The 15,692-nt window shown below is 42.3% G+C and overlaps 2 protein-coding genes across 2 annotated transcripts in view; one reads left to right on the top strand and one right to left on the bottom strand.

The window, feature by feature from the left end:
- Positions 1-680: 680 nt before the first annotated feature.
- LOC117335079 (putative ammonium transporter 3) lies at positions 681-15,303 on the bottom strand (the record flags this gene model as incomplete). Its single annotated transcript, XM_033894999.1, is given in 7 exon segments — positions 681-1,770; positions 6,820-6,941; positions 7,643-7,756; positions 8,044-8,120; positions 8,825-8,884; positions 13,940-14,011; positions 15,018-15,303. Coding segments are annotated over 7 exon segments (1,412 nt in total), but the record flags the coding sequence as incomplete, so codon positions are not given.
- Positions 15,304-15,471: 168 nt separating this feature from the next.
- Positions 15,472-15,692, top strand: part of LOC117334887 (matrilin-2-like) — a 2,184-nt gene continuing 1,963 nt past the window's right edge. The window contains exon 1 of the mRNA XM_033894728.1: positions 15,472-15,505. Within this exon, the coding sequence (XP_033750619.1) occupies positions 15,472-15,505 (34 nt within the window). The remainder of the gene's footprint in view (positions 15,506-15,692) is intronic.

Below are 15,692 nucleotides of genomic sequence, written 5' to 3'. Positions count from 1 at the left end.
TGCCATCTTCAGTGACTGTATCAAAATTGTCTTTTCTGTCGAAGAGACGAACGACAGCACACAAAAAAGAGTTACAAAATAATCTTTACTCTTGATGACGGGCGAAAACATGTTGACCTTACCTGAGGAAAGGTTATTAATAGTATGTCAACACGATTCTTTATAAAGTTAACCGCCCTCCATCTTCAGCGTTAACCCAACCTAGGTAACAAACGATCCAGTCACACAGAATGTTTTCATGTGCCATTTAACCTCTTAAGAACGAAACATAAAACGTCACATTACTACGGCAGCACAGCTAAACAAAGTACACCGATAACTTCATAAACATCACATTACTACGGCATAGCTAAACAAAGTACACCCGTAACTTCATAAACGTCACATTACTACGGCACAGCTAAACAAAGTACATCCGTAACTTCATAAACGTCACATTACTACGGCACAGCTAAACAAAGTACACCGATAACTTCATAAACGTCACATTACTATGGCGACACAGCTATACAAAGTACACCCGCAACTTCATAAACGTCACATTACTACGTCGGCACAGCCAAACAAAGTACACCCGCAACTTCATAAACGTCACATTACTATGGCGACACAGCTATACAAAGTACACCCGCAACTTCATAAACGTCACATTACTACGTCGGCACAGCCAAAAAAAGTACACCCGCAACTTCATAAACATCACATTACTACGGCACAGCTAAACAAAGTACACCCATAACTTCATAAACGTCACATTACTATGGCACAGCTAAACAAAGTACATCCGTAACTTCATAAACGTCACATTACTACGGCACAGCTAAACAAAGTACACCCGTAACTTCATAAACGTCACATTACTACGGCACAGCTAAACAAAGTACACCCATAACTTCATAAACGTCACATTACTATGTCGGCACAGCCAAACAAAGTACACCCGCAACTTCATAAACGTCACATTACTAAGTCGGCACAGCTACACAAAGCACACCCGCAACTTCATAAACATCTTGTTACTGTGCCTGCCTAAAGAGCATCCTCTAAAGTTCAATAAAAGTTTAATTATTGTCAGGCACACACGTGTCGCTATAAATACGTCATAATTTTATTTGGCGGACTTCGGTCGAAGCCATTTCGATGTTGAGTTACAACGTTATGTTCAGAGTTGCGTCCCCTGTCGGCTTTGCTTGTTTCCGCATCCGGTAGGAACAGGGTGTTCGTAAATGTGCCGTCGTCATTATTATTGGACTGTTCCTCTAAAGGGTTACTCGTTTTGAAACACACACTCCCATCCACACTGTAGATGTCTTCATGTCCTCTCGAAACATCTCTATTCTGATTAACATCACGTTTTAAACAATGACATAATTTTGAAAAGTTGTTAGATTGCTTTTTGTTTCTTTTAAGTTTTTGGAGTTTACTTGCATTTTCGTATCTGTGTCGCCACTGTCCCACACGAAAACCGAGACTGTGCCGTCGGCTTCTCTCTCTCTCCTTGCTAATTTCGATTTCTATGTCACTCTCCCCCAGAGGTGGATCCGAGTCGCTGTCCGGTGAGGACAGAATTTTCCTGGCCATCTTGCTGTAGATGAAACCTCCCACGGCGTGTTCTACAATATCCGCCCCAAGTATCTCCTCTTCCAGGGGTACTCGGATTCCTATGGTCAAGTCGATCAGTTTTAGCCAGACGAACGCGTTAACGAGAGTCCAAGCGATGATGGCCAAGGCGGCGAGGGCCTGAATACCTAACTGGTAAAAATCACCTCCCTGAAAATAACATGTGGACACTCAGTTTTGGCGCATATTCATTTTGACTGTTTGATGCATTAAGCAGCGGTTTTGAGATGATAATTATCATCGGAATCACAGGTTAAAGAATGTATTAGTAACAATTACATGAACATGTATATCGGGTTGTAAATGTAACAGATAAGTCCGGAATACAAAGCATCCGGAACCATGTCCAAAAAGGGACATTCCTTCGTTTGAATAAAGTTTAGGTTGTCAAAATGGAACTTAATGGGAAATGAGTATTTCTCCCTAGTAATGAAAGTTAAAATCTTTACATTATTACCGCAGTTTTACTGGCAAGGTACATCGAAGTTCTTCAAGTTTTAAGTCCTAAAAATTCTTAATTCGACCCGAAGTATTACTAATTACCGCAAATACAGACGGTATTTGTATACGATTTGTCATTTTTTTCTACGTTAGTGTCATAACCAGTTGGCACAAACCCTCATAATTATTATAATCCTCGTTCGGAGATAGAATTCATCAATAGAAATTTTACATGTTTCTGCTGTCCGAACGAAGGAATGCCCCTTTAAGTAATGTAACGTGCACCTGGTCCGTCCCAAGTGTCTTCTGGGATACGCTGTGCTTTTAGCGCACTTGACTAGTCTACTCTCAATCGGTATATAATCGGCAATATTTACAAATGATTAATCTATAGGTGACATATAAGAACAGATCAAACGGTCGTGCTGCTTGCCACGGAACCTCTAAAACTACAATACAAATATAACTATAGTAGGCACTGACGCCCACAAACGCCTAATGCATGTGCTCTCGCCGGGCACTGGTATGAGCCGTTGTTGTCGTGCGCGCCGGCAATGACCGATCAAGCACGCCTATTACAAGTGCTCCCGGCACTTGCACAGCGCACCGGCTACCTCGCGCACCAACACTGCCAGGTCAAGCACGTGCTCCCGGCACTGGTACGTCTCAATGGATATCTAGCGCACCAGCTTATACAGCGCAGTAGTAATGCAAGCGCTCCCAGTGTCTACCTTGCGCAGTGGCTTATCCAGCCCTGCGCAACAGCAATGCAATTGCTCCCGGCACTGGAACCTCGCAGTGGCTTCCTTACGCACCAGCTTCCTTCAGCGCACCGTCCATACAATTGCTCCCAAAACTGGAACCTGGTAGTGGTTAAACTTGCGCACCAGCTTTCCTACAGCAATACAAGTGCTCCCGGCACTGTAACCTTGTGCACCAGCCTCGTACAGCGCAACAACACACTACCTCACGATTAATGGGCACTTATTCAGCGACCACCAATCGCTACATGAGAGACTTCTCAGTCTCTCCACAAAGACTTACTCAGCCTTCGTAGCTACCGGGGTTTGAAACTTGTCAGTTTCAGTCAGAATCACGCCCACTTTTCAGCGGCATATTCTCCCCCGATCTCAGTTTGTAGCTAGCTATTTATGTGCCAGGCTATTCGTCGAGCCAGTGGTACCATTCATTTGCATATTGCACATTTCGCTCTAAAACCTTGTATCATCTTTATATACAAACACATTTACATGGTATATTATCTTTCTTATCAATCAAGGTATATTTAGGAATCATTTTCAATCTATACAATCCAACCATTAATTAGAAATCATCCGATAATCAATGAGATAAAACAGCGCTTAACAATTGTATGTAAAAGGGAGATAACTCCAACAGAAAACCGATTTTCCTTACATCACCCCCTCCTTAAGGTCATGCGTCCCGCATGATATAATCTACTATTTCTATTTAACATAAGGCTTCTCAATCGCACCCTGTGTCCAGAGATGCGCCTTGTCGTTTTCTCCACAACTTTGCCTCTGGTTCAATGGCTTGTACTCTGCACATATGTTCTAGTTGTTTGTTGAGAACTACTTTTTGTATCCTGAGACTTAAAATCACACTAGACAAGTGTTTCTCTGGCAGCGCATGTGCATTTGTCTACATAGTCTTTTATCCAGCGAGGTGGTCGTCGGTGGCGCTGACGACGGTTAGTCAGAGGCTCGATGTCTGAGGTGATGCTACTTCTGTTATCTAAATCGGAACCAGTTACTCTCAACTCGACAAGCTTGTCCATTCGTGGAAGCCTGGTACACCTATACATTTTTGATACCATAGGTCTCATCTGCTGTTTCACCCGCTTTGCCCTAACCACATGGTATGGACGCATTGGTTTCCTAACCGTAGGCTTGTTACCGATGGACTGGTCTGGTACCAATCCAACAGAATGCTTCTCTGTATCATCTCTGCCAATGCCTACATTGCCCCTTGGAACTGCTGGTTTACTCCTTTTGGTCAATGACCCCGTCTTCTCTGTGCTATGCTTCCTCTTGATATGACGCTTCAGCTTACTGGCGGTGGTGGTAGCGAACTCGCATGATCCACAGACGTAGTGTCTCAACGGTGAATTGTTCACGGCATTTGTAACAGTAACCCGGTGGTAAAGTCCAAATCTCCCCTCAGCGAGTAGGTCTACTTTCTGCTCTCCAATGGTCAATGTCTGTCCCACAACATCTACAACACACTTTTCATTTCCCAAGAAATCTAGTCCTAGGACCCCGTCAACGGACAGTCTGGCGACTACCATATTCTTGTTGTACATATGATTATCAATGACCATTGACAGATTGGTTTGCCCACTGACAACGAGTTGATCACCATTCGCCGATATTATATCAGGTGGCAAGTCTGTCAGATTCCTTTTGCATCCATCTTTGCTACATATTGCCCTAAACGTTTGGTCAGATATCAGCGACACTGTCGCACCAGTGTCCACAAGAAACTTGCCCATAACCCCGTTGACCAGAACACTTACATAGACCCCTGGCTCTATAGCCTGTCTATGTGCACCCATCTGATGCTTCCCTGGGTCAGAGTTTCTGTCTCCGCTGCTTGACCAATTACTGTTCCGCCTGATATACTCTCTCTGGTAATGTCCCTTCTCACCACAGTTGAAGCATTTACCACGTCTGCTGACAGTATGTTTCCACTTTTTCCGACCTATCGCCAAACACATCTGTGGACGTTGCCGACGATTGATCAATCGATTTGCCGCTAGCCCATTCGCAGATGTTTGTCCCTTGGCGTTTGCACTTTTCGGCGCTGGACAGTTCCTTCTCATGTGTCCCTTTTCCTTACACTCGTAGCAGGTTATGTCACTAAGAGATCTGCCATTGACTCGCTGGTGGCGACTTTGACCTCTGCTCCCTTTCAAGCACTTCATGTCCTTTTGTAAGGCATCTAGTTGCTCTTGCATCGCCTTCATTGCTTTCACAATTTCGTCACTGGAACGTTCTTTGGCCTCCTGTTGATTGTCCGTCGCACTAGCTACTCTCAAGTGTCCAGGTGGTGACGGAAGATATCTCCTTCTGCTCCTCCTCTGTGTGATATGTGCCATACCGCTGAATCCTGCAGGGGGATACTCTGGTTCGTTCATGCCCAGAAGGCCTTGCTCAGTATCCACAAACTGCACCTTGGGCCGCGCCCCTTCGCCGGGCGGTACCTGCTCCGTTGCACCTGCAAGCGGTTGGTTATCTTCATCCATCCCATGATGGCTCAATGGCAAGGTTATCTCAGGAACACTCGCAGCCGCCTGCTGTGATTGACCTGATGGTGGCGCAATGGCAACACCAGAATCTCTAGCCTCACTTCGCCATTGGGATGCCATGGGCGTTGAATGCCGGATTTGATCGAGTATATCATCTCGCTCTTGTCTCAAAACCGAGAGCTGGGTCTCAATAGCGCTAATGTCCTCATTAATAGTTTCCATTTTGCTTAAATGGTCCGATGGTAACGCAACGCATCAAGTGCACAGCAGTATCCCACCGCTGCCACCAAAATTATGTAACGTGCACCTGGTCCGTCCCAAGTGTCTTCTGGGATACGCTGTGCTTTTAGCGCACTTGACTAGTCTACTCTCAATCGGTATATAATCGGCAATATTTACAAATGATTAATCTATAGGAGACATATAAGAACAGATCAAACGGTCGTGCTGCTTGCCACGGAACCTCTAAAACTACAATACAAATATAACTATAGTAGGCACTGACGCCCACAAACGCCTAATGCATGTGCTCTCGCCGGGCACTGGTATGAGCCGTTGTTATCGTGCGCGCCGGCAATGACCGATCAAGCACGCCTATTACAAGTGCTCCCGGCACTTGCACAGCGCACCGGCTACCTCGCGCACCAACACTGCCAGGTCAAGTACGTGCTCCCGGCACTGGTACGTCTCAATGGCTATCTAGCGCACCAGCTTATACAGCGCAGTAGTAATGCAAGTGCTCCCAGTGTCTACCTTGCGCAGTGGCTTATCCAGCCCTGCGCAACAGCAATGCAATTGCTCCCGGCACTGGAACCTCGCAGTGGCTTCCTTACGCACCAGCTTCCTTCAGCGCACCGTCCATACAATTGCTCCCGACACTGGAACCTGGTAGTGGCTAAACTTGCGCACCAGCTTTCCTACAGCAATACAAGTGCTCCCGGCACTGTAACCTTGTGCACCAGCCTCGTACAGCGCAACAACACACTACCTCACGATTAATGGGCACTTATTCAGCGACCACCAATCGCTACATGAGAGACTTCTCAGTCTCTCCACAAAGACTTACTCAGCCTTCGTAGCTACCGGGGTTTGAAACTTGTCAGTTTCAGTCAGAATCACGCCCACTTTTCAGCGGCATATTCTCCCCCGATCTCAGTTTGTAGCTGGCTATTTATGTGCCAGGCTATTCGTCGAGCCAGTGGTACCATTCATTTGCATATTGCACATTTCGCTCTAAAACCTTGTATCATCTTTATATACAAACACATTTACATGGTATATTATCTTTCTTATCAATCAAGGTATATTTAGGAATCATTTTCAATCTATACAATCCAACCATTAATTAGTAATCATCCGATAATCAATGAGATAAAACAGCGCTAACAATTGTATGTAAAAGGGAGATAACTCCAACAGAAAACCAATTTTCCTTACAGTAATGTAGCTACAGTATGATAATTGACTGTGTTTATGTGTCGGAAACTTACGTGGAATAACCCCTGTCTTGTGTTGTCAAGCTGCATGGCTTTCGTCAGGTCATCTGGCTTCGTAACGAGGCCGGCTGACAACAAGCTCCATACACCCGCGCACGCATGCGTACCTACACATCCTGTGAAAGAAAAATGGAACGAAGAGTAAATAAGAAAATCTGAGATTATAAATCAGCAGTTCGGTCATCGAATATTCCACACAAAGTAAGTTCATTGTTCAGAATAGCTTGGTGGGTTATGTAAGTGTACATTTTAAAAACATTAGAAAGTAGTTATATACTACAGACATATAGGAGTGATTTCCCCTCTCCATATATAGGCATCTCGTAACTAATGTAAGAGCCATGTTAGAGTGACTTCCCTTTGAGACCGTTATGTCGTAAAGTGTACACCTCCTTGGCGACATAACTATCAATACTTAACCACGCATTCTTTTAGTCAGTAAAATTGATTAGCTACTTAGCAATTAGAAAAGCTTGGATTGGCTAGATGCTTCAAATTAGACTTTCATTAAACGAACTGAACTGGAATAAGATATTTATCGAATCAAAGAGTGACCAATGGATCGTTTGATAAGTTTATAAACACTATGCCTTTTGATCTCTTAATTTTTCCGAAATTTTCTCGTAAAACTTCACTTACGCATCATCGAAATCGAAGGCTTACGTTCTCAATAAGCTACCTCCCTGGATTTTCGAGGATGTAATTTTAGAAGATATTTTCCGTACTTTATCAGTATCTATTAAATCCCAACAAAATGAATTTATGGTCAAATAAGTATAATCACAAGGATCTGTTGTATGTATGACGTATCACGTACCGACAGGATCATCAATCTTGAGTTTGACGAAGAGTTCCACAGTCAGGTTGGTAATTAATGCCCCGATGGATCCTATCAATAGTCCCTCCCACGGCTCGGCCATGGCACAATTAGCTGTAACACAGACTTACGGGTTACTATGACAACATAAACTGTTTACCTATATTGCAATTATGAACATCGTAATCCGGGTAGAAAAAAAAACCCATATCACATCAGACATAATTAAAAGGAGATTTCTGTTGACGAAAACGGACCATAATCCATTTGAATGATCTTTTTGGCTTCCTTTAAATTGTGTCAAGATGTTTCCAGGTCAAACTGATCGGGAGCTTAGACGAAGATTTATACGAGTTATGGTTTTAAAACACTCCAATTTAATCAAAATATATAATACATACCAGTTATCCCAACTAGTGCGCCGAGCACACCATTGATCAGGTAGGATATTTCAATTCGGCGCTGCTTGATGATGTAGCTGAAACAAACGTAATTCAAATTGATATAAAACAGGATATCTACTTTAAAATATAAATATAAATGGTATCTTTTCTTAAATTGAGTCATTTGACATATTGTCCGTCACGGGATTTCCTGATTTTTGTTAATGACGTTTATTCAAAGTTTATGCATTGTTTGTCTCCAGACAGCCGTTTTAATAACGAAATTTATAATTGGACTTTAATTAGAGAGTGTGCTTGAATATAATTAAACAATTGTCTATCCCTTTAATTTTAACAAATAATTCTAGGATTGGGACTTTGAGTGACATCTGTTGACAGAAACATCTAGGAAAATGTTAAATATGCTGACATTTACCAACAGGTGTTATCTCTCGGGAAACTAAGAAACGAGCCTGTCTGTGCTCTCGTGGTTGTGTCCTTTGGCAAGACATTTTACCCTAATTGCTCTAGATGGCACGCGACTTGCCTCCCGTATGTTGTTTGGTGAGGTAATCACCAACTACTACAAGGAGACTCCGCCTCAAACGACCTAGGCTGTTCACGGGGCGATAAACCCAGAAAAAACCCAACCAACCAAACAAACAATATGTATCGGATTCATTAATTAATTGATAGATTACAATAAAACTGGACGATATTTATTACAGTACAATATTAGCTCGTATTATATCATTAATAACAATATATATCTACCCACGCTTGATTTTCTGACCCTCACCTCATAATCAGCCCCACACTCCCTCCCGCCACAGATGCCGTGATTGTTGAAACAGCCGACCTGAAATGGGAAAGTCTCAATTAACCTCTTGGCAACTGTTACAGTTGTTACGTAATGATTTATCAATCGATTTGAGGAATTTCAATATCATTGCTACATGTACATCACACAATGCATATCATTCAAGATGAAGTCGATGGAAATGTATGTATCGCTTCTGGTGAGATAATGCGTTGCACTAAAGTTTTTTTGTGCGCAGTTGATGACTTCAAACAAGCAGTCGTTGTGGTTATAGATTCATAAGTAATTACAAAACGGTACATAAATTGGAATCCAGACCGGAGACAAAGTAGTAGTTAGATGTTCTATGTCTTGGGAATTTGAGTTAGAAAGTGCATATGATTAATTCTACTGATTATTTACAGGGTTTTAACATGTATGAGCGCAGACGAGGTCCTCCAAGTGTTTACGGGATATCATCGTCGTTGTCGTCGTCGTCGTCATCGTCATCATCATCATCATCATCATCATCATCATCATCGTCGTCGTCGTCGTCGTCGTCGACCTGAATGCAAGTTGCGATTCTGATCTGCTTCTTTTCACATTTTCACACTACATGAAAGTAGATTTTGGCTGATTTCCTTAGAAGGTCATGATCATCGCCGGATAGCCACGGTTGACTGCACAACACTGTGCCTTATTACAACATCACTGTCGAAATTCAAAATATGACATTTCCCGTTTGGTCTGGAGCAGAAGCAGAGACTCTTCTGACATTTGAGAGATGATTAAATGTGGTCGTACATCCTAATAATAAACCACTTTTGGGAAGAATATAAAGAACATAAAAATTGCTGGTACAGTTTGTATCAAAAACGGTTTTCTGCACAGCTTAAACATAGCACCGAAGCACACCGGTATATTATGCCTAATATAAAAAGATTATTCAACAGTTCTTTTGTCAATACCCGGTGTTATAAGCATGCCATACAGCTCGTTATAAGTACAATGGTCAGATCGAAGAAATCATTATCGCTGTTCATTCTCTAGGACAATACTCAATCTTAATGTATAGAAATAGCTCATTTTATTAAAAGTTTTCATTGAAACATTTGATGATAAATCCGTATGCTAAATACAGCATGGCATAATGTCTAATAATCCATACTAGGCCTACATTATGATGGCCAGGACGTCGGCGACGATCCTATTTGCTTTGTTTGTGGTCAATCTATACAGTTGAAAATCTACGGATAAAGATTACTTAAGGAACGCTGTTGGAATTAACAAGAGGTTAATTTAATTGACTTTTTAGGCCCCGCCAATTAGCACAGGAGGTCAGTTAGGGTCAACATGTACATAAGCATCAAGCTGTCATCCCATGCTGATAATGTTAATAAAGTTAGAATGAATTCCAATAGAAATCAAACAAATGATAGTCCGAATTGTGATTTCCCTATATAAGCAAGAGTAAAATTTGCCCCCTTTGCCCCCTCCCCAGGGGGAAACGTGAGACCCCGGGGTCATGAGATTCACAATTTTGGTAAAGCACCTTAATTAAGACCCTTCAATATATGAAATATATTTGATTCTACCTTATTTGGGTTTTTAGAAGTTTCAGTTACTTTTATCCATTTTGGCCCCGCCCATAAGCCCCTGGGGATCAGTCAGTGCCAATATACACGTAGTTTACAACAGGCATTCCATACTGATGATTCTAACCAAGTTTGCATTGTTTCCAATGACAATTGGAACAAATATGATTTCCTTATATAAACTAAAGTAAGCGTTATCCCCTCCCCAGGGGGAAACATGACACCTCAGGGTCATGAAATTCAGTTTTTGTAAAGGACGTTAAGACCTTTTTATCTGTTAAGAGTACATTATATGTATTTGATTCTACCGTATCTGGGAGTTGAGAAGAGGATTTTTGAAATTCTTAGTCAATTTGACGATATTTGGCCCCGCCCCTCAGGTCCCTGGAGGGTCGGGACCAGATAATTCACAATTTGGGTTGACCTTTGGCCATGGAAGCTTCCTGTCAAACTTCATTGAATTTGGTTCAGCAGTTTTGGAGAGGAAGTCGAGAATGTAAATTGTTTACGGACGGACGACGACGGACAAAAGGCTGGTAGAATAGGTCACTTGAGGCTTCGTCTTCGATTTCACATTGGATCCTGCTATTCCAACCATACTTTCACACATGTCGGATTGAGCAGATGGAGTCAGATTTAGGATAAGTTGAATTGTACTGCTGAAATATTTCTAGTTTTCAAATATGACATTTATCAAAGGTATTCCATAGCTCGCGTCCACATAGCATTGACTTTTCCTCCGAAGTGATCGTTAGTTTTTGAGTTTCATTTGTCTAAATAAGCTTGCTTCGATTTTCTCAAAAGTGAATACGCTCTTGTATTTCGAACTGGGAATTGTAGTCATCAGGGATCCCGATGGCTGCGTATGATTTCGCAAAAGTCCACAGTAGTTTTATTCTGAAACAGCATTGTATTTTATGTACGGTTCCGAGGATCCTGGGTAGTTATCCTCCGGAAGGCCTCGTACCTTTACATTGCCCATGTTTTACCCCTCAGTTATCGGTTAGACCTCAGAGCAATACAGACGTATAATACTGTCGTTGCTGTTGTGTCTGATATTATCGTCATACGGATACGATAACTCACTCCAGTCATACCACACCACTCGATTTAACAACAGTTTCAACACAAATGCATTTGTGGGTCAGGCGCGAGTGTTCTACCGTACACCTGTTCAGTACAAGCATCTAGTGTCTCGTTCCTTCCCGTTTCCACACGATTCTCCGAAATAATCGAGCATGAACACCCTTTGCCTCATCTAACTCTCCATTAACTTCGTCCAAATATTTGTCATGTGCTTCTTCATGCATCTTTCGAAAGACATCTTTTGCGTTACTTGCAGTATGAAGCATACTGAAGTCCGCGAGGTCTGCTCTCATTAATCCAAACTATATATAGTATACTGCATCATGTGCTGTCTCTAGCTCCCATGTCCAGTATGGTTTCAAATATTCACCGAAACGCCGCTTAGAAATAACTTCGTCAGGCATAGGACTAACTAGAGGTTCATAATGCACCAGCATTTGTAGTTCGTTATTGAGAACGCTGAAATCCGAACAAACACGCGATGATCCGAAGCGAACTTAATATCGGTACTATCTGTGCTATTACTTCAGGGTATATTGCAAAGCGCAGTTTTATCAACAAGAATATGTTCTATGGCAGTCTGGCAAGGTCTAAATGTATACCTTTGCATGACGTCTGCTTGTTTACTACATACAAGTTCAACTCGTTTATTTTCAAAGCATTCTGAATTACCCATTACCCTAGCAAGAAAAAAATTTCTGTACCAAAGCACAGTGACTTCCGTAATTTTCCCCATATATTTATCTCTTGAGAGATGATTGATGACGTTACTATCTATAACTTGTTTTTGTGATCGGTTGTAGTTGGAGATGGAGATGGACATCTCGGGGTCGGGGGTGAGATTCGCGCGTGCTTGAACATTAATATACTATTTTACGGATGTTTCTTAGCTATCTCCTTCAAAAACATGTTGAAGTTCATAAACATTTTGCCACATTGCTGATCTTGGGCGTTGCATTGGTTTTCCTGCGTCCATTGCAATGTTCGCTCTTGAGACGACCCAATTTCCACTGGTAAGTATGTATTTAGAATAAATTCGCTTACATATGATAAAACTGAGCAACAGAAAGCTGGAAAAATAACTTGTCAAATTGGTATGGTAATGATTGATACTTAAAACTGATTTTAAATGGGCGATGTCAACCCGATGAGGAATCCTTACCTAACTGTTCTATTCACCTCATATGGTTAAATATCTAGCTACCATCTAGCTCACAGGCGCTTGCATAGAAAATATGACTTTCAATTTTTTTTGATATGACAGTGGTATGTGTAATCTGTAAACAGATTACACATACCACTGTAAAAAAAAATGAAAATAATATTTTCTATGCAAGCGCCTGTGATCTAGCTTACCACGTGTACGCCACATAGGGACAGAGGTGCGTAACCAGGTTTACAATATCGGAATTTTGAAAAAGACATGTAAAAGATATACAGTTATGATACAGATGAGGTCTTCCAAGTGTAAACCGGATGTTGACATGTGTAAAAATATGAACGCAGACGAGGTCTTCCAAGTGTTTACCGGATGTTGACGTAGAAAAGACATTTGACTGCAGACGAAGTCTTCCAAGCGTTTACCGAATGTTGACGCGTGTAAGACATATGGACGTAGACGAGGTCTTCCAAGCGTTTACGGGAAGTTGACGTGAAAAAAACCCGTTTGACTGCAGATGAGGTCTTTCAAGCGTTTACGGGATGTTGACAATAACGATGCAGGCTCTTCCAAATATTTTAAGGGCTGATGGTAGTTAGAGACGAGAGTATCATTGATGATGTACCCCGCACGTTATGTTAGTCATTGGAGCCCTGGTACTGCTAAGGCGGTACCCCGGATGTGGACACGTGAAAAACTCGTATCTCTCATGTGTGTCAACACCCGACCAAGTACTTGACCTGCAGGGAGAGCCGTACACGACGCAGGATTCCGGAATGTTCTACCGGGTTTTGATTAGGGAGTGGATTTGTTGACAAGATTTACAATCAATACAAAAAAACCAAAAAAAAAACCGCTAATAAATCTCCTGAATTAACTCTAACACTGTTGTTATGGTAACATAGTAGCCACAGATGATTATATTTCAGTCATGAAATATAAATACCCTATTGAAAACATCCTGTTTAGAGATTTGGCAATCTATCACAAACGGTTCCGCATGTTTTATTAATTGCACGTGCTCGATTTTCATATAATATAGTACCCGATGTCACACATATGTCAGAAATACAGGATGGACTGTAATTTAAACTGTGTTTAATCTCCTCTTACGGGATATGCACTAAATGTCTGATATACAATCAACTATGAAATAAAATTGATTAATTGTATGTTGTAGCCGTACATATGAATGGTTCTGTAAATGCATAATGTAACAGTTTAAGTCAATGGGTGCGCTCGATTTGTAGTCCCTAATCAGTAACGAGATCTTACCTTGCCGCCAAAATCCATTTCACCCCAGATATTCCGAACGTACTGCCACAGTTAAATCCAAGCCAGCCCCACCTAGGGATATAAACGTTTAAATATACTTTCCGATAAATGACGTCACGGGTTTTTTATTGTCCCGCGTGACCTTAAATGCTTCTGTCATGAAGATATGTTTCCATTGATGTGAAAGGGAGATGGGTTGTCATACAGGTGGGGAGAGTGGGTTGTCATATAGGTGGGGGAGAATGGGTTGTCATATAGGTGGGGAAAGTGGGTTGTCATATACGTGGGGGAGAGTGGGTTGTCATATAGGTGGGGGAGAGTGGGTTGTCATACAGATGGGGAGAGTGGGTTGTCATATAGGTTGGGGATAGTGGGCTGTCATAGATGTGGGGGAGAGTGGGTTGTCATATATGTGAGGGAGAGTTGGTTGTCATGGAGGTGGGGAGAGTGGGTTGTCATGGAGGTTGGAGAGAGTGGGTTGTCATATAGGTGGGAGAGTGTGGGTTGTCATATAGGTGGGGGAGAGTGGGTTGTCATGGAGGTTGGGGAGTGTTGGTTGTCATGGAGGTTGGGGAGAGTGAGTTGTCATGGAGGTGGGGAGAGTGGGTTGTCTTATGGGTGGGGAGAGTGGGTTGTCATGGAGGTGGGGGAGAGTGGGTTGTCATACAGATGGGGAGAGTGGGTTGTCATACAGGTGGGGAGAGCGGGTTGTCATATATGTGGGGGAGAGTGGGTTGTCGTGGAGGTGGGGGGAGTGGGTTGTCATTTAGGTGGGAGAGAGTGGGTTGTCATATAGGTGGGGAGAGTGGGTTGTCATGGAGGTGCATGCGGGGAGGAGGTTTGTATGTATCATTTTTCATTATCGTATGAGGCGACTAATGTGGAGATTTTTTAAAATCAGTTTTTGAGCCTTGCCTGTGATATTTCCATGTGACATTATTTGAAATCTAACCTTACTTTACCTCATCATCTGGTAACTGTTTCTTTTCAAATCAAATATATATATATATATATATTATACCATATTGAGATTATTTTAGGGAGCTTACTGATGAAATATATTAACTATACAACCTACCAAAGCATGAACATTCCGAGGATGGCGTTAGTCGGAGATCCCATCTCAGTCACCCTTTCTGGAGTTTCAAACCTGTTATGACGCGGCTTCAGCATCAGTGTAGCCACCAGCCCGGTGATCCCGCCCACAATGTGAACAGGCCCCGCCCCGGCGATGTCAATCACGCCCATTGTCCTGAGCCAGCCGTTGGAAGCCCACACCCAGTGGGCGGGGAGACAGAAGATGAAGGTGTTAAGCATGGAGAAAGCCATATACGCTTCTAGTTTGGTTCGTTCTGCCATCGACCCTGAAGTAATATTTGAATTCTATTTCAAACGAAATACAAGGTATACTCCTGCGATTGACCAATACGCAATAAAATGGTAAGCATTGTCTGAAAATTAACAAAGTTGGAAGAGGACATGGGGAATCTATTTATAGTAACAGTGACCTATGTTTTGACATCAGCTTGGTGATGCCTGAACTCGTACAAGAGATGATGGCTGTTGGTGTGTGAAGTTTCTGATCAGGAAAATCAGGTGATCAACAAAGTCTGTTGGGCATGAACTTCAAAAATCTATTTATAGTAGTGGTGAGCTCGCACCGGAGATGACGGTTGTAAGCGTATGAATATTCAGTGAAATCGGATTATCAATGAAGTCGTTGGAGCGATGACGGCTAAAACCTATTTAAAGT

Source organism: Pecten maximus, chromosome 9 (genome assembly GCF_902652985.1).
Source record: "Pecten maximus chromosome 9, xPecMax1.1, whole genome shotgun sequence".
Classification (NCBI taxonomy): domain Eukaryota; kingdom Metazoa; phylum Mollusca; class Bivalvia; order Pectinida; family Pectinidae; genus Pecten; species Pecten maximus.
Note: the sequence above shows the minus strand (reverse complement) of the source record. Positions and strands in the feature narration are given on the sequence as shown.